The 25,914-nt window shown below is 30.5% G+C and overlaps 1 protein-coding gene across 1 annotated transcript in view; it reads right to left on the reverse strand.

Moving 5' to 3' along the window:
- Positions 1 to 25,914, reverse strand: part of stg1 (stargazin-like protein) — a 300,577-nt gene that overhangs the window by 20,136 nt on the left and 254,527 nt on the right. The window contains exons 2-3 of the mRNA XM_085818883.1: positions 1,987 to 2,079; positions 1,767 to 1,907 (exon numbers count right to left, since the gene is read on the reverse strand). Coding sequence (XP_085675009.1) covers positions 1,767 to 1,907; positions 1,987 to 2,079 — 234 coding nt within the window. The remainder of the gene's footprint in view (positions 1 to 1,766; positions 1,908 to 1,986; positions 2,080 to 25,914) is intronic.

Genomic DNA, 25,914 nt, shown 5'->3' on the forward strand with positions numbered 1-25,914 from the left:
AAGATAACTCTCGAATGCCTTGCCTATTTGAGCTAAAATATAATGGAAGGATTATTTTTTCCTTTACAGAAAGAAAGAAACAAATATTCCTGAGAAATTTAAAAATTTAGTTTTACAGGTGAATAAATTATAAAAGAATCTAAAACGAAATATTGATAAGTTAGATCGTCAATGTTCAATAAAATTACAAACCTTTCAATATAGGATCTAATTTGTACAGATCATGACTTCGTTATTATGCAAGAATGTGCAAGAATTATTGTCGATTTTCATCGCTAAAAGCAAATAAAATAAATTAAATAAAGGGGGTTAAAATAAATGAAATTCTTTCAAATCAATTATAATCCAACTTATATTAATTTAACGATATTTGCTACAGGTAAAAAAATACTTCTAACATTTTCCTTTAAAAAATCTGTTATTTTTACGAATATATAGAATTACCATTAAAAATAAATACTATAAAAGTTGGTGAATAAGTGTACCTTTACTGAATATAAAAGTGTTAATTTGGTAGTATATTGAAGAGCGCGATTATCTGTTTGCCTCAGCTAAAAAAAATACTGGACTGATATCATGGCTGCGATACTACGCATATTGTGTACGAAGACTGTACACCGATGAGATGCTACGATTTATTGCAACACCGTGCATTCTGGTCGCTACAAAGCAATTACAGCAAAATATGGCAAAGCTAACACTGGCAAATATCCTGTGCAGAATGGCCATGTGATTTTTTCCCATGGACATTCTGCACAGGATATATGCCAGTGTTAGCTTTGCCATATTTTGCTGTAATTGCTCACCATGTTGCTCTTCATTCGAGAATCTATGTGATATTATTGATTATAAAATAAATGATCACCACTGTCTTCGCAGTATAGATGACTTCCAGATTAGAATTCCAAATACTCAGCGAATCGATGGCATGCTGTATTAACAAGTCCATCGCTCAAAATGATTATTTACCAGTCTCTATTAACGTACAGGCTCTAACACGTGTAAGAGTTTGAAGCTAAAGTAATTTGTGAATATGATAATGCTAATATCTAATAAAATAATGTGAATAATGTTCTATGTTTGAGAATATGTTCGAAATTTCAAAACGATATATAAATAATACAAAGAAAGAAAGTTTGCTCTTTTCTGTACAGCTATTATAAAAATGAGGCATAATTTAATTAAATGATAAAGAAGCACGTACAGTTGTCACTTCAGGCCGTCCTGACGGCTACTTCTCCTGTCTCTAATTTTAAGTTGTATTAAGGTATTCATTCGTTAAAGCTGTACTGATGTCGACATTCTGAGTCAGTGGGCAGTGTTTCACAATTAATGGTCCCAATATAAATAAAGGATGCTCATGCTTTTATTTATATTTCTATTTAGCAGATTTTTAGAACGCAACACTTTCCTTCATCCCTTGGGGGATTATAAAGACTTCATTAGAAAGTGATTGTTAAAAATGTACCATAGCTCACTACTTTTTGCTGGAATAAATTTACAGTTATTCAAGAGAATTCATTAGCTTTCTAACAATAGATAGTAACAAAAAAGAATGAAATGAAAATGTACATGCAGCGGAACGCAGCCATTTCTAATAGAAATGGATAGGTTTTACTCCATATTTAAACGTTCATTTACTTTAATAGAATTACGATTATTAAGTAGTAGGACGGAAATAATGTGATATAGAGATTTTAAAAGTACAAATGCTTTCTTAATCCTTTCACGAAAGTAATCTTAAAAGAATTTGACAGCATTCTTACCTGAGAGTATAAAGGCAACTCCCGACGCAAAAGATATGACGGGCCTCCGCCTGCAGAGTGTGCCGAGGACGCAGAGCAAATAGCCGAGTAGGAGGGTGACGCAGCTCATGAAGATGAATGCTGACGCCCGCTTCACAGCGTCTGCCAGGAGAGAATATATAATAACATACAAACACAGGCAAAGGTGTTGTCAGATATAAAACGATAAAATGATACTCACATGGTATTGCCATAGTAGAATCATTTGGGTCAGGGCTATACTCCTCTTTTGGAAAATAGTCCACGTTCTCGCACTTCAAGACGATCTTTCCCACTATAAGAGAACAATTTTTGATTACTTTTTATAACTTAAAAAAAAGATAGTTATAAAAATAATTATCGTGATTTGTCACAGCATTCCACAATTATTAATCAGATAAATTTAAAAAAGGTTTTCAGAATCCCGTTTAGTACAATATTCTTGACAGACAAATCACCATCAATCTCCAAACTACCATTAATAACAAATTATATATTTCAAATTGTTTTAGTGGAAAGAGAAATTTTAAAGAAGAGCATTAAATGCTCTTCTTTAAAATTTCTCTTTCCGTTCTTGACTTCCTATTCTAACTCAAAGGATAACTGGAGATATTGCTGTACAGATTGTACATGAACGGTTAAATTTTTCATTTGCTAAACCATTCTACTCTTAGTGATGAAATTGTTTTCTTAAAATCTTCTGTCTTATTTTGAGAAAATTTGAAATCTGAAATGTGCGTGTAGTTTTTATCAATGATTAAGAAAATATAGCCTATTTTGATATATTTCTTATATTCTTCAAAGAACCAATTGTAAATTATTATCTGAACGGGAACGGAAGCTTCGTTGAAAGCAGTTCCATTGTGTATTAAGATGGTATTGCTAAGAATTTTGTATATATGTAAATAATTTTAATGAAATTATATGTAAAATTTTAACTTTTGTGTGGATAATGGATAATTAAATACTTGAAAGAGACGAAGCTCTTAAGGAAAAATAAGATTACAGGGGCACTGAGGTAGATGGCTATCTCGGGTTATATGTGAAATTATGGCTTACATGTGAAACTGTATTATCTTGTGTATCATGTTAAACTCTGAAAAGGGCGAAGCTCTGGCGGAAAAATAACATTACAGGGGCAAGTCTATTTAACATTGATGCAAATGGCTATATCGCTAAATTGAGGAAGCATTGCCAAGCTGGTGATGGTTTTGGCTACTAATTTTTAGCGCAAAATTGATATCGTCGAGATATAGTCTAATATCGCCCAACTTGGCGAATCATTCGATGAAAGTTTGCTCTGGTCCCTGTATAACTGTCATTGTTCCTGTCATTGATGCATAGCTGTAATTGTATGTGGCCCTTATATGTAACTTCAGCTGTAAATGCCTTCCAGTAATTTCGAAAAAATGGAAGGTACTAGAAATTTCTCGGCTGCCGTAGGAAAACTATATAAGTCCGAAGAGTGCATCAGTTTCTCAGTTGTTTTATTCAGCCTGAGTTCGGAGTACGTACTGAGATATTTTCGTAGCAGCTTTACCTTTTTAGATGCGCTATGCAATGCGCTGCGTTTAACGTTCCTAGAACTTTGAAGTGTAACTACTGATGAGAAGAGCTGTACGAGTCATATTGTGGAGAGTTCCAGAACTGTAAAGTGTTTCTTCTAGTAAAAATAAATGTTATCAAGCTACCATCTGTTTGTGTGCATTAAACCTATTACGAATCTGTTCTCAGGCAACAGTATGTCTTGTCCACAGATAGTTTTCATGATGAAGTTTCCATAAAATCCTCACTTCAGACATGTATTTCTTCTCTTACTGTAACTCTCAAATATTCATGGTTACTATATTCTCCTGATTTTAATTCTCATTAATCATCATATGGTATCATTAACTAATAATTTTTAATTATTTGTAAATGAATAGTGCCTAACCATTCAAGAATTGTGAAATTAAAAGGATGGCTGTCTTAGCGAAGGATGTTTGCAAGGACGGAGTATGCATATTATTTACTTATATAAAAATGGTTTAAGACGTGTTTCATTGAAGAAGCTTTCCTCTTATATTTATTTTACATGCGTGGAGAAATTCCTAGTATCCACGTTATTTAGTTGCCTGGAATCGAACTCAGAGGAACAATTAATCACTGGTGAACTGTATAGTACTCGAAAACTACATTTAACAGTGTAGTTTTATTTCGGATTACAAAATAGATTTTGAATTCAGTGATAGATATATGCATAAAGATCTTTGCATAATACTGAAAATTAATATCACTGTAAACACTGTCAGAGAAATGTAAGTGCAGATGAATTGCTGAAACAAAGCATTATAAATCATTTAAAGAAAGAATGGTATACCATTTTTTTGCGATTATTGAATAATGCAAGATGAGAAAATATTCAAATAAAACTAAGAAAGAGAATTTCTCGTATTGTTTATTTGAACTTTATTCTTTTGATTCACAAAAAACGTATTAATAATAACAACCAAATTTTGTATTTTGGTACTCTTCTATTTTTTTTTTCTTTTTTGTGACTGATAAAAAAGAAAAATACATCCATGATGAATTCTGTTTAAGTTTTCAAACTACACATCTGATACTGATTGATTACCAGCACTATATTCCAAACAAATTTATTTCATCCGTTAAACTTCAAGCAAATTATTTTGTTTCTCTCTGAAAAAAATATTGTACACACTCACAGAAATGAAAGCACAGAATTTTAATTTATTTTTATAGCATTATTCTGTGACATTCGGAGAACATGATTATTTCTCTCTGAAAGCCAACTCTGAAAATAAATTTCATGAGAAGGTTATAAATTTTAGATAGCAAATCCGATGACAGAAGAGGTTTATTCTCTTCATGTTAGAGGAGTATAGTATCAAAGCGTGACTTTTAGTGAAGTGTCAACTCCATTATTATTGCTATTCGTCACTCTCTAAACTATTTTATTATCCCTAGAGGACTAGGGCTTTCGTGTCGATGCAAGTGAGCTACGAACATACATAAACTAAAACCACATATTCAAAATGGATATGAAAATAAAACTATTCCTAAAAATCGCTAATATAATTTAATTATTTTATTTATTTAAATTTCTGTATACGTACTTGAAAACGTTTATTGAAAAGCTTACAAAATGTCCGAAAGCTTTCACGACCAAAACATTCTGTTCAGAATTGTTCGGTAGTTTATTAGTAACCTGTAATTGTATAATTACCCATATTGGAAAATATCCTTTTATAAAATTTCTGTGTTTCCTTATTATTAGGGGGAAAATGGAAGCCTGCTTGTGTTTTACTATTTGAAGAATGTTGCGCAGTCTGCATATGCTTCACGTAGAAGAAACGTTTAACAATTTTAGAACACATTTTCTTACACGCATTAATTAGCATTTCACAGATATGGGAGTCAAAATTGTACAATACGAATAGAATGAAAAATGAAAAGTTATATTTTCTGGGCATTCGCTTTCTAGGAAATGTCATCACTATACAGTTAATGTATGGATTACCTGACACGGTTGCCTCACTCTTAGAATTATGTTCCAGTTCAATGCATATAGCTTTGGATAGTTTTGTCCATTGTTTATGCCAACTAAATACATTATCATTGCTTTTTTAATATGCTGAATAATAATAACATTCAGAAAATATGTAGTATGTAGTAGATTAGTTTACTAAATGGCATCGTTAGTATTTCATTTAGAAATGTCAATATGATAGTCTTCTTGATCTGCTTGATAGCAGAGGGTGGAAGAGGGGTACATGATCCTAGACTGTTGTCCTAAAGAAGAATGTCCTCTTAATTAGAACGCTATGTTGGGCAATGTCATACCGTCTTCACCGGAATGGACAGTTTTGTACGGCCCGGACACATCCTGTCTTGGAATGTTCTTGGCTTTTGTCAGACGGACAAGGTTTAAGAAAAGGAAAGGCCAACGTATCATAATATGTTGTTACATTGTTTGTGTGCTCTGACTATGTTTTATTCAAACTATACAACTAATAAGGTGCAGGCACCATTACCTGTTGTGAAAAATGTAAATAGGAATATAATATAGGAAATAATTTTTAGTGTCCAAAAATTTCTAATCTCGCATTCGGAGACTGGAAAAATCGCAACCAGAGATTTGAAACTAATTTTTAAAAAGCACTTGTTTCTTGTCGAGTGAGAATGAAATATCTAATATTCGTTTACATTTATGCTGTAAGACCTTAAGAGGAAATATCGATAGCTTGCTTCTAGTCATAAAGTAAGCTCGAAAATGCAAACTGTAAGATTTAGTTCTTAAATAAGTTGAAATACGTTTATAGACAAAATTCAGTTGGTTTCTCAAAATAAGAAAATTTGATAAAAGTTGATTCATGAGCATGTGTGAAGACTTCTATAGATATAAAATCTTAATATTTTATGTGGTATCCTTTGGGCAGGATCCTAATATGTAAACTATTCATTATCCTTCACTATATTAAGTAAATAAAGTTCTTAATCTCTGTTTGCACAGATGCTCGAGAAACAATCTACTGATTCCGATCACTTTCAATACCTATTGTTCAATGAAATTTAAGATTTTGAGATCAAATTTAGGGAGTTATTACAAAACAGAAATTTTTCATTGAGGGATTAATAATTTCGTATTCTGGAACAATAAGATTTTTTTACAACTAGCTCAATGAAAATTTTAATTAGAGATATCGTGGGGAATACTTCATGCAGAGGAAAGGAACATCTTTCATTCGGCTTATTAAAGCAGGATTAATATTTTACCGATTTCATATTTTGCTTTACAATACTCTACAGATAAATCAGATTTTATATTTATAGAATCCTCATTTCTACAGTGCTTAAATTGTTTTAAATTATTTTGCTATTTCATTTTGAGAAATTAATTAATGATATTGAAATTTTTAGAAATAAACATAAATTTCAGCACAGGGCACGTAAATGTTAAAGGCAGTTATCGAGAATTAATGGACTTTAAATCTGAAAGAATGCAACTAAAATTTCAATTAAGGGATTCAGGAATGGCTAAATAAAATTTGTTGAATTTTAAATCTATGTTGTGTAAGTTTATTACAGTCATGGGACTTGTCTACAATCAGAAAGTAACTGTTAGCAAATTATCGTTAAATAAACATAATGTTTAGGAACAGTTCAAGAATAGAATATGGGTTACGGTGTTCTTAATAATATAATATTATTAAGTATTATTGAGTAATACCTTATTCTGAAAACTAATCCCATTTGAATGAAATTAATTTACATAAATAACATATTTAGTATTAGTACGAATATTGATTACACTATTGCATTAAAGCTGCAAACCTTTATTTATTTCATTTTAAAATAACAAGACATATATTTATAAGATTCACGGCACAAATTAAGAAATGGTTAAATAATTTTTTAATGTTGCTTCAATAGCATCCTTAACTCGAAATAAAACTAGAATGTTATTACATCAGAATTATTTCATAATATTAACGAAATGTATGTATTATTTAGCATAATTTATTTTCGATAAGTTTATTACATTCAGAAGTATGTCGGTATTAAATACAGAATAAAAATTTTAATATTTTATGATAGAGAATTGTAATTCAGATTTGAAGGGAAGCTCTGAAACATTTTTAATTCCTTAATTTAGTTTAAAAAAGCGCACGTTGCCTTAACGTCCAGAAACATTAGGTTCATTCGATATAAATTATTTAGTGGATCTTTACTGTTTATTTTCTTTGGTATCGTTTCGCTCTTTACTGGTATAAAAGTCAACGTCAAAAAATTTTAACTCCTCTGAATAATTAAGCACATCTTTGCGCATTTCTGTCTCCCTCTTTCATCTTGGTAATGATGTTTTCGCAGTAGTGTTTCTTTAAAATTTTGTAAAAGAATATTAGAAGACAAAAAATTCGAGAAATTTTTAATTAAATTTAAGACCGAAGGAAAAAAAATAAATGTAAATTTTGGGCTAATGACAATTTTTATTCAAAGTAAGCCAATTAGAAAACGGATTAATTCCTGAATGAGAGGGATTTAGAATCTACAAAACATGAGTATGATACTTTTTGAAGGAAAAAACGCACTTTCGGTTAGATTTACAAGTGGAACTTCTACAGAGACTAGGCATTTGTATTTCAGAAGAGATTTCCATCCATATTTTAGATCTTTGCAGTACGAAAGAGTACTTTCAATATTACCTTCTAATTTTTTTCCCTTTCCCCGTGCAAATGTAAATAAAAAGTAACTAATTAATTTTGGAAAGTTAAGTATACCGCATAAAGTGGACTTTAAAGTTTTCAGTAACTCATCGCTTCATTAATTAGTGTTGTTATTCAGCTCATGGATACGTGACACAAATTAATGCAATTATGCATTAATTAGCATCTTGTGTAACAATTTTCTTGTATTCTGTTAAAGTATGCGTATCATTATAACCACTTCGCTTTCTAGACATAAGAGAGCAAACGGTTAACAACCTTCATTTATGTCCTAGTCATATTAAGTTTAGAAATTTAATTTACTAGTAGCTGCTTATGTTTCAAAACTGGAAAAAAAATGCCCCTATTTCAACGAGTTACATTTTTTTAAATTTTAAATGAAACATGATTAACTTAAAATTTTATTTTCACTCTTCTAGTGTGTAACTTTAAGCAAAAATATTTTTTTAAGGAACTCAATTTTTATTTTTAAATTTTTATATTTGTCTTTTCTTAAAATTTATTATATGAAATTCAATTTAATTACTAGAGCTTAAATTCGTGATCGACCAAACTCAGATTGATTGTAAGGAAGTACAGATAGATGCTAAAGAATAACATCGATTTATATTTTATTTTAAACGAAGAGTAGAAAATGTGACACAAGAAATGACTGTGTAATTCCTGATTAAGTCTTCATACATGAGAAGCTATATAATAATAGTTAACTGTCTTCGTTAAATACTTTCTTTGTGCATCTGTATTTCTAATATATTTCTGGTCTAATGCATGTTGTCTTAGACAGCACAGAAATGCTCAAAATAATACCATTTCTAGAAACAGATCTTGAACTCATTTCCCAAAATGCTGCAGAGTATCATTTTGATGGATATTATCTATATTAGAAAATTTTCCTTTTTCACTGTCATTTTAATTTAAAAAAACGTATGAGTTCAATCAGGTAAATATGAAGGGTTATCTTATTGGTTAATACCTTTTCGGCCTATGACGAGTTGCACTTTCGCTTTTCGTGAAATGCAAAATGTTTGAAGAAATAATTCTCATAACTAGTTGTTCAGCTAAAATCAAGCTATTAATATTTAATTATTCAGTAATGCAGTTTTAATCTCTCTTAAACCATTTCGTACATTAACAAGCATCTTTGCTTTGCTACTTCGAGTAATACGCTTGTTGAGATTATTCCTCATATCATCTAGTCTTAATCTGAATCATTTTTAACTCTAAATATATTTTACTTTCTATGGTTTCTTCATCATCTTCTACATTTTACCACTTGTTGCAGTTGCAGAAAATATAATTTTAATATACTGATTTAAATTTCAATCGCCTAAGTCTACGACCTGCACATATTCCAGTAGCAACAAAGCGAAGTATTTGAATCTTTTCTGTGTTGTGTGATAAATAGTAGAACTTAGATTTTTAAAATTTCTAAACATTGACTAAATGTATATACATATATATGTATATATATTTAGTCAATGTTAATATTATATATGTATGTATATTTATATATATATGTAATATGTTGTCCCTTTGGCGGAAAATGAAACAATTCACGTTCTAGTCATGGCCGAAAAAACTGCCTCATAGATAACTGGAGATTATGGCGTAGTGGACGATCGGATGAAATTTTAGAAGAAGTACTACCAGCTTGATAGTTAAACATCCCTTATTAGTAAATGACGAATTTCTTAACACATAACTGTTAGAAGACTAGCGGTGTTAAAAGCGCCCCATAATTTTAGATATGCAATTGCATTTAATTAATGGCGAATAGCTAGCAGAGGCTCAAGGACACGCTGTCAGCAGGCAGGCGAATAAAGAGAGAGCCTACGCAGTTAGCAGCTATTTGTACTAGATAGGTGAATAAGTACAGCTAATCTGTGATTGGTTAATTTTGGTTTTAGTTTCCTTTTTCAAGCAGCGTTATGTAACACGGAAAGCTCTCGAATTTGGGAGAACAGATAAATTTAGGGGGAGAGCACCAAATCTAGAATAGTTAATTTTGAAGTCGCCAATTATTCTTAAAGCAGCTATCTTATTTTGTTATATCTTACAGTAAGAACTTCAAAATTTTGTTTCCATTATGATTTAGCATTTCCTTTTCATAATGCATATTTAAGTAATTAATTTATGATATTACACTCTCATAATGCTTCACAGATTATTTATTTTCTCCAAAATTATAGTTTGTAGCAATTCATAATTAAGAGTAATACGTATATGTTATCACTAATACATAGTTCTGGGAACAAAAGAAAGCTAAAACCTTTAAAAACTTTACAAGTTTATAAAAATCTGTGTGAGTCCCTGTCATATATTTTTAATCTGTCATATATTTATATCTTTAAAATTTTTAAGCAGAAATTATTCGATTTATCGAATCTGGTATATGTAGCCCTTCTCTCCGTTTTTTATCACGACTATACATTCAATCTAAAAAAATCACAAAATGCTCACTGGAACTTTATTAAAACCTGAGAAAGTGGCTGCCTACAAAACTTAAATATTTTTAATAAATTTAAAATTTGTATTCAGCAAATTTCTTTGTTTCGAAACTTAAAGATTAATTGAATGAAGAAGATAATCGGCCCACCAGCGGCCGAGCGGTAAAGTCGCTGAACACTGGTAGTTCGGTCCGAGGTTCGAATCCCGCGAACGGGCTGGCTGCATGGGCGTTTCCCCATGTGTAACGTATATACGAGCCAGTTTCCCTTATAAAGTCCTCCACGAAGGCATCCCTCCTCTTAGGCAGGTAGCCCTCGAGGCTTTGCCATAATCACACACACGCAAGAAGAAAATCGTCTATACTTCAGAGATATATTCCCACGAATTGCAGACAACTAGTTTCAGCGAAGAGGATTTTTTAAGATTTTATTCTTCAAAAATACAGGCATACCTCAGTAGCATGAAAATGACAGTTCTGCATCAGGTGGGTCAGTGGGTCAGGGGGCGTGGTCAATGACGTCACACAGAGGGCGGGGCCAAAGGCAACGTCATCACACCAAAGGGGCGTGGTCTCGAGTGGAGTTTAGTTGTTCGTAGACTGCTGGTTGAGTTGCAGACCTCCTGCTTTTCATTTAAAGTTAGTTTTTTTATATTGGCAACGGGAAATATTTTCTGCATCTTAATTTTGATGATATAGCGATGCTGCCCTCTCTTGACTAAAAAGTGAATTATATGTTTTAGAAATATATTTTTTAAGTCTGGTGTTAAAATTATTCAATGCGCGACTCTGAAAACAATGTAAAAGAAACAAATATAAAAAAGACTTTCCTTTAATGAAACTACAAGATAATTTGTTTTTATTACTCAATTTTATTCTGATACTTTTATCCTTTCTAGTTTTAAATGAAACTTTAACTTATTTCTTAGGTTTTCTGTTCATAATAACATATTCATTTACTGTCATATTTTTTTAATACTTAACACGTTTCTAATTTGTAATATTTATTTAATTTCCACATACTATTTTTTTTCATACCTTTCATAAATTTCAGCATACCCTGATTTTTAACTTATATGTTATATTTCACAAACGTTCCAGCACATGCTGTTTATTTGTTACATTACTTAATTTTAGATGCAATTTAACACTTTTTTTAACGTTATAATGTTATTATTCTGAATTTTAACTTCATTTACTTTTTTTAAACCACTCTAGTATTCTATACACACTTTAACTTAGTGGTTTGAAATTCTATTTAAAAAGAAACGTTTAATTTTCGTGATCTTAGTTCTTTTGCTAAATTTAATTTAATTTTAACTTATATGTTATATTTCACAAACGTTCCAGCACATGCTGTTTATTTGTTACATTACTTAATTTTAGATGCAATTTAACACTTTTTTTAACGTTATAATGTTCAATATATTCTGAATTTTAAATTCATTTACTTTTTTTAAACCACTCTAGTATTCTATACACACTTTAACTTAGTGGTTTGAAATTCTATTTAAAAAGAAACGTTTATTTTTCGTGATCTTAGTTCTTTTGCTAAATTTCCTACAGAATTTCTAATTTCTTTCACATGTTCAACAATATTTTCCTTATATTACCGAATATTTTTTTTAAAAACTTAAGTCTATAACTCTTAATTGCTCTTTTTACGTTCACGATTTCCCTTCTGTGCTTATATTTCTTAATTCTAGTTTAACTTATTTATTATAATGTTTTTATTTCCGTCTCATCACTCGTAATTTCAACATTTTATCCCTTTTTATTCATTTTGACGATATAAATTGTTTTCATTTACTCCATATTCAAATATTTCCTTACAATTTTTATAATACTTGTTTTATTCCTCGATCATAATAGATCATCTACAGGTTTTACTCAGAAATTTCCAATCACAACTTTACAGCAGTTTAATACCATTTATATCTAAATGCATTTCTTTCTCATATAGTTTTATGGTCTTCAAAGTTTCTAACATCATGTTTAGTTTTAAATCCCGATTACATTTAAGTGTGTTGATAATTTTCATTTCTAATTTTACAACCACGTTCAGTGTTTCATCCACACATACGAAAATATTTCTTACATTTTCTGATATTTAGTCTATGTCATATTTCAGTACTTCAAATGAATTTACACTGCTCACACTATTATTTTTTCATGTTTTAGAGACACTAATTATACTAATTTTACTATTTTTCCTGCACTAATTGCATCTATGTCAGCACTCATGATAAATTAGCAACTGTTTTGCATCACATGCATAAATAAATTCTTAAAACCAACTTTTTCAATATCGTACTCAAATTACTGTTTTCCAGATAGGAATTACCAGTATTCTTTGGTTTTACTCTGTTACATCTTTTTAAATTTTAACATCTTACTTTTAATTCTAACATACATCTTTTAAACAGTTTTTTCTTTTAATGATAGCCTTACCTTATTTGTTCAAATTAATTCTTTCATTCACCTTCTTTACTACCTTTCAGTACCTTCATAATTCTCTATGCAAACGCAATGTCTTTCACTGACATTCTGTTTAATAATACCACAAGTTTCCTTAATTGACAAAAAGCGAATTATTTCTCATTTCAAAATAGAACTACTATATTTTTGCACAAACATTACCTTTATCCATTCATGCCACCCCTTAACCTGTAACTGACGTAGCGATAGGAAAGGAGATTCTTATCATATGCTCTTTCGACATTTGAGGTTTCTAGAACTTCTTTGACAAGTATATCAATACCATCAGAAAATAAACTTAACACTTTTACCCAGTTTAAAGGCAACATACTGTTATAAGAATGGTTTTAGTTAAATTTATAACACAAATAAACGCATTTTGTGCTAAATAGGCATAAACATTTAGATTCAGAGTATTTCTTTTTAATCCGATGAAAGACTTGAATTTCATTCATGATACGGATTGTCTCTTGATTTTCTTTTTGTTTACCTTACACTAATAGAAAATTTTTATTTTACAAGTTCAGCTTTTAATGAAAGAGAAATAAAAACTACGATAGACCTGCTGATTTTAAGAAAAGGAACTTTGATATATTTCTGGAAATGTAAATGCTTTTAGAGTTTTCTTTCAATAACGTTGATTTTCATTACTTTACTAACTTCAATAATTCTCTTATTAGCTAATATGAATGAAAGAAGATTGTCAAAAATGTGACACAGTATAATTCTTACGAACATATGTACCTTTACCAGCAGACAGATATTACCGATTGAAATGAAGAAAGATACAGATATTTTACTCCAATCTACATTAAATTAAAAAAAAAATATTTAAACTTTCATACATTCCAAAGAATAAACGAAAACTCAATAGATATTGTCATGTTCGTATATATGAGATAAAAGTTTTATGAATGGTATTTAAAATAATGCTTAGAACTTCATAAAAGCGAACATTCACTAGGTTAATACACATATCCTCAGTTATTTACATTAATCAATGTAATATTAATCATTACATGTACTATATGCATATATATTTAAAGTTTAATTGTCTTACAATTGAATAATTAACTATTGAGAGAAAGAGGTTCATATCTTACACTATTTAATTCACATGGAACAAATTTTTCCATCAACCACATTGAACCAAGTTTATTAAATTCGCCAAAGCTCTTTTATTTCTGCATTTTCACAGTCACGACACATTTTAAATGTAACTATTGATTACCATTTCAAACACCGATTTCATAACTCAGTGTAAAACTACATCATAACTCATTTTTCCCCTACTAACTACAATTTTATATATTCAAGAAGTACATCTAAGACATGATCATTTTCTATGTTCTAGCAAATCGATTCAATTGCGAACGTACTATTAAGACTTGCGATTTTAGAAGACTTGCATGTATTAACGATGTCAACGTTTCTTCGTTTTTATAAGATTCACATCAAATCATGTCGCATTCGAATGTGGTGTAAGAGATCACTTTTTCTTTTAAACACTTGTAAACAATGGATGCAATTTATAAGAAGAGAAGTATCATGCTGTTTCAAAACATCATCATCAGCAAAAAAAAAAAAAAAGGTTCGTGAGATTTTCTTCAAATTCTGTTTTACTTGAAAAAATGTCCGAACATTCAATACGATGTAAAGATTCATATTGTTTTAAATTCTTATGCTCACTAAATATTTTTTATCACGATTTACTCTTAAAAGTAACTTTATAAGTTTTCATATCCTTTTTACATGAAAAGAACTTGTGATTATTCACTACAAAATTCTAAGACGAGAAGCTTCGCGACTTTTCAAACTACAAACTTAAATTTCTTAGGACATACACTACATCTGATGTTTCTTTCATGAGATTTCAAATATCTCTTCAGATTACTCGTATTCAAGAAACTTTACAAATATATCACATAAGTTCAGCGAATAATCGCTTCATAAACTCTTAAATTTTCAACACGAGTGAATCACTTGAAGCATATACTGCACTGTAAACATACAATACTTAAAAAAATTGTTATAAAAAAAAATTCATTCATTTCACCAAGAAGCTTTTCTATTTAAATACATTTATTTATTTCCAAAGAACAAGTTTCTGTATTATACATAAAATATACTTAGAATTTTCTTTCATTAGTTAATATCAAATTAACAACAATATCCATTTACTGATATTTGATATACATGTTTGCTTTAAAATTAAAACTAAAATTTCAATATATTTCTATTAAAAAAAATACATAAGGAAAAAAAATACTCATAACATCAACCAAAGACAGAAATTTAAATAGAATAGCTGTACTTATATTAGTGCAGTTTTATAATCTTCATAACATTTCGATTCAAAAAACCTATTACAAAATAAATGAAACATTTTTTTCTGCCTTAAAGAATCTCTTATATTTTTAAAATTAATACATAAAAATATATCTTCCCCAATATATTTAATTCTATCCTCAACACTTATTATAATGCAATCATGTCTTGTTTGTGAAGGATGATTTACAATACAACCTTCGCATTTAAATAGTTTTTTAATCACTGAATTTAATTCAGTTTTGATAGAGTTTATGAGTTCTTTAAAAGGTTCATCATCATCACTTACCATATCCGAACAATTGTTTTTACATTTGATTTGCAACGGTAAAATAATTTCAAAAATACTTTTATATAAAGTATTAGATACATCAGGAATAATTTCTTTCAATTTTTTTAAAATATCACAGTTTACTTTTAGGTATGTAGGTTTTAGTTTAAAAGAATTTTCATCTTGTTTAAAAACTTGTTGAAAAATACACTCACCTTCTTTGTTGAAAACTACCAACTCATTATTGCAAATGATGCTGGCAGTCGTATAGACCAGATTAAATTCATATATTTTTGAGGAAAATTCTTGCCATGTTGCAGGAGTTATAACAACACCGCGTGTAGTAGGGTATAATATTTTATTTTGTTCCACACATTCACGTAGATGAATGTTCATTCTGTTTTCAAACTGATTTATGGACACAAAATATCCCCAACCAAGAGTCCACTGTGCAATCAACTTCGAACTTTCTTTTTTCTGTTCTCGATTATTCGGCATGAAGATATTTTCAGGAACAGACTTCATATACGAATTAAAATTATACGAAGAATTTTATTCACGAAATGAAGCTGATATTTTGCTAGATGAACTATCAAATTATGATTTTAAAAATATTAGTTTTGAAATTAATGGGATTCAGTATGTTCCACGAAGAAAAGTACTCGGTTTTGGTGATGAAGGACTTAGTTACGAATTCTCTGGAACGAGCATTTGTGCAGAACCATGGACTCAAACTCTTCTAAATGTAAAAGATTATGTTGAAACGATAACTGGCAAAAAATATAATTTTTCTTTATTGAACTATTATCCTGACGGAGTGGCGAAAATTTCAACGCATAAAGACAATGAAACTTGTCTCGAACCTGAAAGTGATATACCTATCATCAGTTTAGGTGCAAAACGTGAAATGGTATTTACCAGGCGAAATTTCACATCTCGAAGCGTGGACTTAACTCATGGAACTCTCCTTGTAATGAAACCCCCAACGAATCAATTTTGGATGCACGGAATACCCTCTAAACCTGACGTTAAAGATCCTAGAATTAGTATCACATTCCGAAACATAAAAATTTCGAAAATTAAAAAACGACGCTTGGAAGATAATGAGGATGAACTTCCAGAGGATGACTGGTTTGCCCACTATATGAAGTCTGTTCCTGAAAATATCTTCATGCCGAATAATCGAGAACAGAAAAAAGAAAGTTCGAAGTTGATTGCACAGTGGACTCTTGGTTGGGGATATTTTGTGTCCATAAATCAGTTTGAAAACAGAATGAACATTCATCTACGTGAATGTGTGGAACAAAATAAAATATTATACCCTACTACACGCGGTGTTGTTATAACTCCTGCAACATGGCAAGAATTTTCCTCAAAAATATATGAATTTAATCTGGTCTATACGACTGCCAGCATCATTTGCAATAATGAGTTGGTAGTTTTCAACAAAGAAGATGAGTGTATTTTTCAACAAGTTTTTAAACAAGATGAAAATTCTTTTAAACTAAAACCTACATGCCTAAAAGGAAACTGTGATATTTTAAAAAAATTGAAAGAAATTATTCCTGATGTATCTAATACTTTATATAAAAGTATTTTTGAAATTATTTTACCGTTGCAAATCAAATGTAAAAACAATTGTTCGGATATGGTAAGTGATGATGATGAACCTTTTAAAGAACTCATAAACTCTATCAAAACTGAATTAAATTCAGTGATTAAAAAACTATTTAAATGCGAAGACATGATTGCATTATAATAAGTGTTGAGGATAGAATTAAATATATTGGGGAAGATATATTTTTATGTATTAATTTTAAAAATATAAGAGATTCTTTAAGGCAGCAAAAAATGTTTCATTTATTTTGTAATAGGTTTTTTGAATCGAAATGTTATGAAGATTATAAAAATGCACTAATATAAGTACAGCTATTCTATTTAAATTTCTGTCTTTAGTTGATGTTATGAGTATTTTTTTTCCTTATGTTTTTTTTTTAATAGAAATATATTGAAATTTTAGTTTTAATTTTAAAGCAAACATGTATATCAAATATCAGTAAATGGATATTGTTGTTAATTTGATATTAACTAATGAAAGAAAATTCTAAGTATATTTTATGTATAATACAGAAACTTGTTCTTTGGAAATAAATAAATGTATTTAAATAGAAAAGCTTCTTGGTGAAATGAATGTATTTTTATTTTTTATAACAATTTTTTTAAGTATTGTATGTTTACAGTGCAGTATATGCTTCAAGTGATTCACTCGTGTTGAAAATTTAAGAGTTTATGAAGCGATTATTCGCTGAACTTATGTGATATATTTGTAAGGTTTCTTGAATACGAGTAATCTGAAGAGATATTTGAAATCTCATGAAAGAAACATCAGATGTAGTGTATGTCCTAAGAAATTTAAGTTTGTAGTTTGAAAAGTCGCGAAGCTTCTCGTCTTAGAATTTTGTAGTGAATAATCACAAGTTCTTTTCATGTAAAAAGGTTATGAAAACTTATAAAGTTACTTTTAAGAGTAAATCGTGATAAAAAATATTTAGTGAGCATAAGAATTTAAAACAATATGAATCTTTACATCGTATTGAATGTTCGGACATTTTTTCAAGTAAAACAGAATTTGAAGAAAATCTCACGAACCTTTTTTTTTTTTTTTTGCTGATGATGATGTTTTGAAACAGCATGATACTTCTCTTCTTATAAATTGCATCCATTGTTTACAAGTGTTTAAAAGAAAAAGTGATCTCTTACACCACATTCGAATGCGACATGATTTGATGTGAATCTTATAAAAACGAAGAAACGTTGACATCGTTAATACATGCAAGTCTTCTAAAATCGCAAGTCTTAATAGTATGTTCGCAATTGAATCGATTTGCTAGAACATAGAAAATGATCATGTCTTAGATGTACTTCTTGAATATATAAAATTGTAGTTAGTAGGGGAAAATGAGTTATGATGTAGTTTTACACTGAGTTATGAAATCGGTGTTTGAAATGGTAATCAATAGTTACAATTAAAATGTGTCGTGAGTGTGAAAATGCAGAAATAAAAGAGCTTTGGCGAATTTAATAAACTTGGTTCAATGTGGTTGATGGAAAAATTTGTTCCATGTGAATTAAATAGTGTAAGATATGAACCTCTTTCTCTCAATAGTTAATTATTCAATTGTAAGACAATTAAACTTTAAATATATATGCATATAGTACATGTAATGATTAATATTACATTGATTAATGTAAATAACTGATGATATGTGTATTAACATAGTGAATGTTCGCTTTTATGAAGTTCTAAGCATTATTTTAAATACCATTCATAAAACTTTTATCTCATATATACAAACATGACAATATCTATTGAGTTTTCGTTTATTCTTTGGAATGTATGAAAGTTTAAATATTTTTTTTTTTAATTTAATGTAGATTGGAGTAAAATATCTGTATCTTTCTTCATTTCAATCGGTAATATCTGTCTGCTGGTAAAGGTACATATGTTCGTAAGAATTATACTGTGTCACATTTTTGACAATCTTCTTTCATTCATATTAGCTAATAAGAGAATTATTGAAGTTAGTAAAGTAATGAAAATCAACGTTATTGAAAGAAAACTCTAAAAGCACTTACATTTCCAGAAATATATCAAAGTTCCTTTTCTTAAAATCAGCAGGTGTATCGTAGTTTTTATTTCTCTTTCATTAAAAGCTGAACTTGTAAAATAAAAATTTTCTATTAGTGTAAGGTAAACAAAAAGAAAATCAAGAGACAATCCGTATCATGAATGAAATTCAAGTCTTTCATCGGATTAAAAAGAAATACTCTGAATCTAAATGTTTATGCCTATTTAGCACAAAATGCGTTTATTTGTGTTATAAATTTAACTAAAACCATTCTTATAACAGTATGTTGCCTTTAAACTGGGTAAAAGTGTTAAGTATATTTTCTGATGGTATTGATATACTTGTCAAAGAAGTTCTAGAAACCTCAAATGTCGAAAGAGCATATGATAAGAATCTCCTTTCCTATCGCTACGTCAGTTACAGGTTAAGGGGTGGCTTGAATGGATAAAGGTAATGTTTGTGCAAAAATATAGTAGTTCTATTTTGAAATGAGAAATAATTCGCTTTTTGTCAATTAAGGAAACTTGTGGTATTATTAAACAGAATGTCAGTGAAAGACATTGCGTTTGCATAGAGAATTATGAAGGTACTGAAAGGTAGTAAAGAAGGTGAATGAAAGAATTAATTTGAACAAATAAGGTAAGGCTATCATTAAAAGAAAAAACTGTTTAAAAGATGTATGTTAGAATTAAAAGTAAGATGTTAAAATTTAAAAAGATGTAACAGAGTAAAACCAAAGAATACTGGTAATTCCTATCTGGAAAACAGTAATTTGAGTACGATATTGAAAAAGTTGGTTTTAAGAATTTATTTATGCATGTGATGCAAAACAGTTGCTAGTTTATCATGAGTGCTGACATAGATGCAATTAGTGCAGGAAAAATAGTAAAATTAGTATAATTAGTGTCTCTAAAACATGAAAAAATAATAGTGTGAGCAGTGTAAATTCATTTGAAGTACTGAAATATGACATAGACTAAATATCAGAAAATGTAAGAAATATTTTGGTATGTGTGGATGAAACACTGAACGTGGTTGTAAAATTAGAAATGAAAATTATCAACACACTTAAAGGTAATCGGGATTTAAAACTAAACATGATGTTAGAAACTTTGAAGACCATAAAACTATATGAGAAAGAAATGCATTTAGATATAAATGGTATTAAACTGCTGTAAAGTTGTGATTGGAAATTTCTGAGTAAAACCTGTAGATGATCTATTATGATCGAGGAATAAAACAAGTATTATAAAAATTGTAAGGAAATATTTGAATATGGAGTAAATGAAAACAATTTATATCGTCAAAATGAATAAAAAGGGATAAAATGTTGGAATTACGAGTGATGAGACGGAAATAAAAACATTATAATGAATAAGTTAAACTAGAATTAAGAAATATAAGCACAGAAGGGAAATCGTGAACGTAAAAAAAGCAATTAAGAGTTATAGACTTAAGTTTTTAAAAAAATATTCGTAATATAAGGAAAATATTGTTGAACATGTGAAAGAAATTAGAAATTCTGTAGGAAATTTAGCAAAAGAACTAAGATCACGAAAAATAAACGTTTCTTTTTAAATAGAATTTCAAACCACTAAGTTAAAGTGTGTATAGAATACTAGAGTGGTTTAAAAAAAGTAAATGAATTTAAAATTCAGAATATATTGAACATTATAACGTTAAAAAAAGTGTTAAATTGCATCTAAAATTAAGTAATGTAACAAATAAACAGCATGTGCTGGAACGTTTGTGAAATATAACATATAAGTTAAAAATCAGGGTATGCTGAAATTTATGAAAGGTATGAAAAAAAATAGTATGTGGAAATTAAATAAATATTACAAATTAGAAACGTGTTAAGTATTAAAAAAATATGACAGTAAATGAATATGTTATTATGAACAGAAAACCTAAGAAATAAGTTAAAGTTTCATTTAAAACTAGAAAGGATAAAAGTATCAGAATAAAATTGAGTAATAAAAACAAATTATCTTGTAGTTTCATTAAAGGAAAGTCTTTTTTATATTTGTTTCTTTTACATTGTTTTCAGAGTCGCGCATTGAATAATTTTAACACCAGACTTAAAAAATATATTTCTAAAACATATAATTCACTTTTTAGTCAAGAGAGGGCAGCATCGCTATATCATCAAAATTAAGATGCAGAAAATATTTCCCGTTGCCAATATAAAAAAACTAACTTTAAATGAAAAGCAGGAGGTCTGCAACTCAACCAGCAGTCTACGAACAACTAAACTCCACTCGAGACCACGCCTCTTTGGTGTGATGACGTTGCCTTTGGCCCCGCCCTCTGTGTGACGTCATTGACCACGCCCCCTGACCCACTGACCCACCTGATGCAGAACTGTCATTTTCATGCTACTTACCTCCCTTTATAAAATGTTTTCATTATGAAACTTTCGGCTAACGGAATAAATCTGAAAGGAATTTTGCATTTACAAAGCAAGGTAATCTTCGACGACTTAAAGCGCCATCTTAATCTTTAATCTTTTACTTTCTTAATCTTTAATCTTTCGCCACTTTAATCTTTTAGTGTATTTGAGCACTTTTCAGTAGTTTAGATCAACAAACTTAAACTACGCATTTATTATTTCTGTCTACATGGACTGTGCGTTTACTGTATCATGATTTGCTTAAATTTTATTTGGACTTTAAGAACATTTTGTTATGATTTGCAAGTTTCCTTTGAAACCCTGCAAAAGTTCAAAAAATTTTCTATATAATTCAATGGTAATTTTATACACTATTTTGTGTTACGAAAGGTTTCATCAGAATGTTGCACTTTTGTAAAGAAAGGAAAATTTATAGATCGATAGTACTTGATCTTTTAACATATTGTTACGAAATGTACAGGAGCGGTAAGATGGCTTCACCGCAAAGCACGTTTAGGGTTGTCACAACATGGCAAGGGATGACAGGAATGCCATATTTGGAGAGAAATCGCCCCTTTGGCGACAGAATTGGCGATATGCCATGGACGGATCGAGAACCTTCTGGAACGAATTCTTACCAGCTTAGCCCACAATGTTAGAACACAAGCCAGAAGCTATATAAACCCTGCTGGTCCGCAGTGTGTGTGTGCCTCGTCTATCGAGCTGAGAGTCAGTCGTTGAGTGAGTGTCTCGAAGTCTAGCGCCGAGTTGGTCGTCGAGTGCATCGAAGAGTCTCTTAGTGTATCGCGGTTAGTGCATCGTCGAGAGAACTTGTTGAACTCCGGGAACGACTGAACCGAAGAGTCGGGAGCCGCGCTCTGTGTGTCGTCGAGTACATCGCGAGTCGTAACGTGGAGAGTCTCGAGAGTACCTGGAGTTCTGAGAACGACCGAGCAAAGTCGGGAGTTGTACTCGAGTGCTTTGCAGTGAAGCTGTCTCCACCGTTATAGCCTGATAATCTGAAGGCTAAAGGATTGTGTCAGCGTGTTTATAGTAGTTCTTCGACGACTGTAACGTGATTTCGGAGTTGTTCTGATTAGTACTGGCTAAATAAAGTAGGTTTCGATATTTCATTAAAAGCTGTCGTCGTTATTCACTCCAAATCCACAGGAACCCCGTACGAACGTGAAGGAAGAAAATAACGCAACAACTGGTGGCTGAAGAAAAACGCTACAATATTATTTTAAATCCTTGAACATATAATTTATTTTTATCTTCAGAAATGATCTCATTCCACAGATAATTTCAGAATGCGAACAAAATCAATTAGCTATTACAAGAACTATGGGAAATAGACATATAAACATTTAGTGGGGGTTAAAGAAGAAATGGAAGCGAGCATAGCCATTCACCTTGAACCTTAGAACAAATCTTGGAAATCGTTAACATCCGAGCGAGACAGGAGGAATTTATGGGAACGAGCTCGCAAAAAAGTTCACCCAGGACTCATAATCTCTAACGTCTGACTTGTAGCTGTAAGTAATCTTTTCTAACTCCGTCTCCTTGCTTGTACCTTTCCCTTTCCTTTAACCCTCCTCTCTACAGCCAACCTAGTTATGATGCCCACTTCTTTCCCTCACCGTTCTGTACAACGTTTTACGAGCAAAAGGCATCTCCAAAAAAAAAAAAAAAAAAAAAAAAAAAAAAACATTCCCGATTACTAGCTTATACTTTTCTCCTTTTCGTTTTCTTCTATTTTTCTACTACTGTGCTATGAGAGGAGTATGTGTGCGTAGACAGACATCCATGCGTGTCTACAGATGGTTGTAGCCAAATGGGGGGCACTCCTCCTCGATTGCTTCGCCGCATCCGCGCGCCATCTGAAGGAGTTCGACTGTCCCACGGCGATTTTGCTTTTCCTTCTTTCTATTAAGAAGCTCGCGTTCTTCCGGCGGAGCGCGAAAATGCGGGCATTTTATTGGGCGTACGTGCCGCGAGCTAGGATCTCAATACTGAGATTGGTTCTTCTAGAGGGGAAGGCACTGATTGGACACTTTCGGTTATCCTCCAAGTAGTATTTGTGTTGAACCATTAATGCATCTGCACGTCTCAGTCTTCCTTTTTGCTGAATCGAATTAAACGTTGAATCCGTTAACTTTGTTGTCTTGTTTGTATGTCGAACGGGCGTAATTTATATTTTGGTCCCCATGCGCCAGCTTCTGTCACCATGCGCAAAATATAGAGACCTGAACATTAATACGCAAATTTATTAATCATAACATTTTTTCTTGCTCTTTTCGAAACTATATTTTACAATTATTTTCGACAAAAATTTATTGGTAAATTACTGATTAATTAAATTACAAGCCCCATTGAGAAATAAGGAATTGAGTAGAGATACACTTAATCAGACAAAAATCTCTGCTCATGAACATTTCGGTGAAATCGGGAGACATGCATGCATCCTACCTAATTAATAGGAAAGTGAATTGCTTAATCGACTTTCATTATAGAAGACATATGTGACTTCTGAAACAGAACATAAATTTATGCAGCTTAATGAAAAAATGAAATGAATTTACAATAATTTAATGAGAAGAAGTTCGGAATCGCTGTATTATTAGCAAACGCTGTATTATTAGAAACGCTGTATTATTAGCAAATTGAAGATTTTGTTCAAAGTTCGATGGAACTATTAAATTGTATGAACGTCTTTGGAACTATAAACGCTTTTAAAAAAAATAAGGTGTTAAACAAAGATATTCTGCTCCATTAATCTGCTAATTTTGAACGCAGTAAATGAATGCAGAAAAAGTAATGATAAAGGTTTTAACAGAAATATTTTCTCATAACTTGAAGAAATGCAAGATTCTCAGTGACATCACAAAAAAATAACGCCACCTTCAATCGGCTCAAAAATATCAGGGCTTGAATCTGCAATAAGTCTATTGTCACTTCAATAATCAGTTAAGATTCCGTTTAGCATCTGATCCTAATTTAACATTTATAGGGATCAAGAACATAAAATATTTCCATGTATTAAGGAAATATGACTGTGAGAGCGGTGCAAATATGACGGTACGGGAAGAGTAATGGTATATCTACATATTCCCTCGACCGTGTTCGATAAAGGATCTGTGTATGGCATGAGAAATTAAGAAGCAAATTTACTATCCGACGTAATAACGTTTTAGATGTGCATGTGGATCTGACATTTTTATGGATAACAATACTCATAAGTATTGAGCAAATCGTCTTGATGAAATTTTTTTAATTGCGGGCGTTAAGCAAACAAACAGCTCTGCTAAATCTCACGATTTGAGTCCTATATAGAACTTTATGAAACGCATATGGTAATGCAGTTAATCGACATAATTCTCCTGTTAGAGATTTCAGTGCCTTGAAAATCATTTTGGGAAAGGAGTGAAACTTGTTCCCACTAAATCTAATTAATCACCTAATCTAAAAGTCTGAAAGTGGGTTATATATGTAAAAGCGATTATTATGTATTAATGTCAGCAGTCTGAATATGTTCTGGAGGTATTAATTGTTAGGAAAAATTTTGTTGTCACATTACTGCTTCAATTTCATTTACTTCATTGAAATTTATTTAGTAAGCTTCGTATTCCAACTTTAAATTCCGTTTGCGTGTTATGGAGCTGTGCATCATCCCACTAACAGATTCATTCAGTTTTATTCACAGTTTGTGAGAAATAACTCACAATTTACTGCATTTGATCGCCCAGTTATTTAAAAAATATTATTGTAACCAATACCTGATTTTTAATTTCCTATCAGAAATAAAAAATCCGGCACAGTATATAAACATTTTACACAAAACAATATATATATTTAAATACTGTTCTTAATTGAATACACAATATTTATGCTACGTATTACATGCTATACTTAAGGGAAAAGATTTAAGCCTATATTAATTTTTCTGAATCTGTAGAATAAATATACAGTGTTGTAATGGATCTCAGATATTACAATTGCTAGGACTTTTATTCAGCGTAAGAGAATGTGGGAATGTCATCGAGTGCTCAAAACAAAAATATGGTGAACAAAAAGGAGCCTATAGAAAGTGGAATGAAAAAATTCATAATTCTTTCTGATGTAAGCACTTCCACAGAATCTGCAATGGATGGATATTTTGGAGAGGCTTATTTGTATTGTATAGTACATTGTATTTCGGAGCTTATAAGGAACTAATTTCAGAATTTTTATTTATGTCTATTGTTATTTATATTGTTGTACATGCATTAATTTTTTTAATTCATAATTCCAGAACTTTTTACATACGAATTAATTTTAAAAAGCTAAATTTAAAATCAAGGCCAGAAATGATATTTATTT

This window comes from Stegodyphus dumicola, chromosome 6 (assembly GCF_044657685.1).
Source record: "Stegodyphus dumicola isolate Sdum_Otavi_A_Nest chromosome 6, ASM4465768v1".
NCBI classification, from domain to species: domain Eukaryota; kingdom Metazoa; phylum Arthropoda; class Arachnida; order Araneae; family Eresidae; genus Stegodyphus; species Stegodyphus dumicola.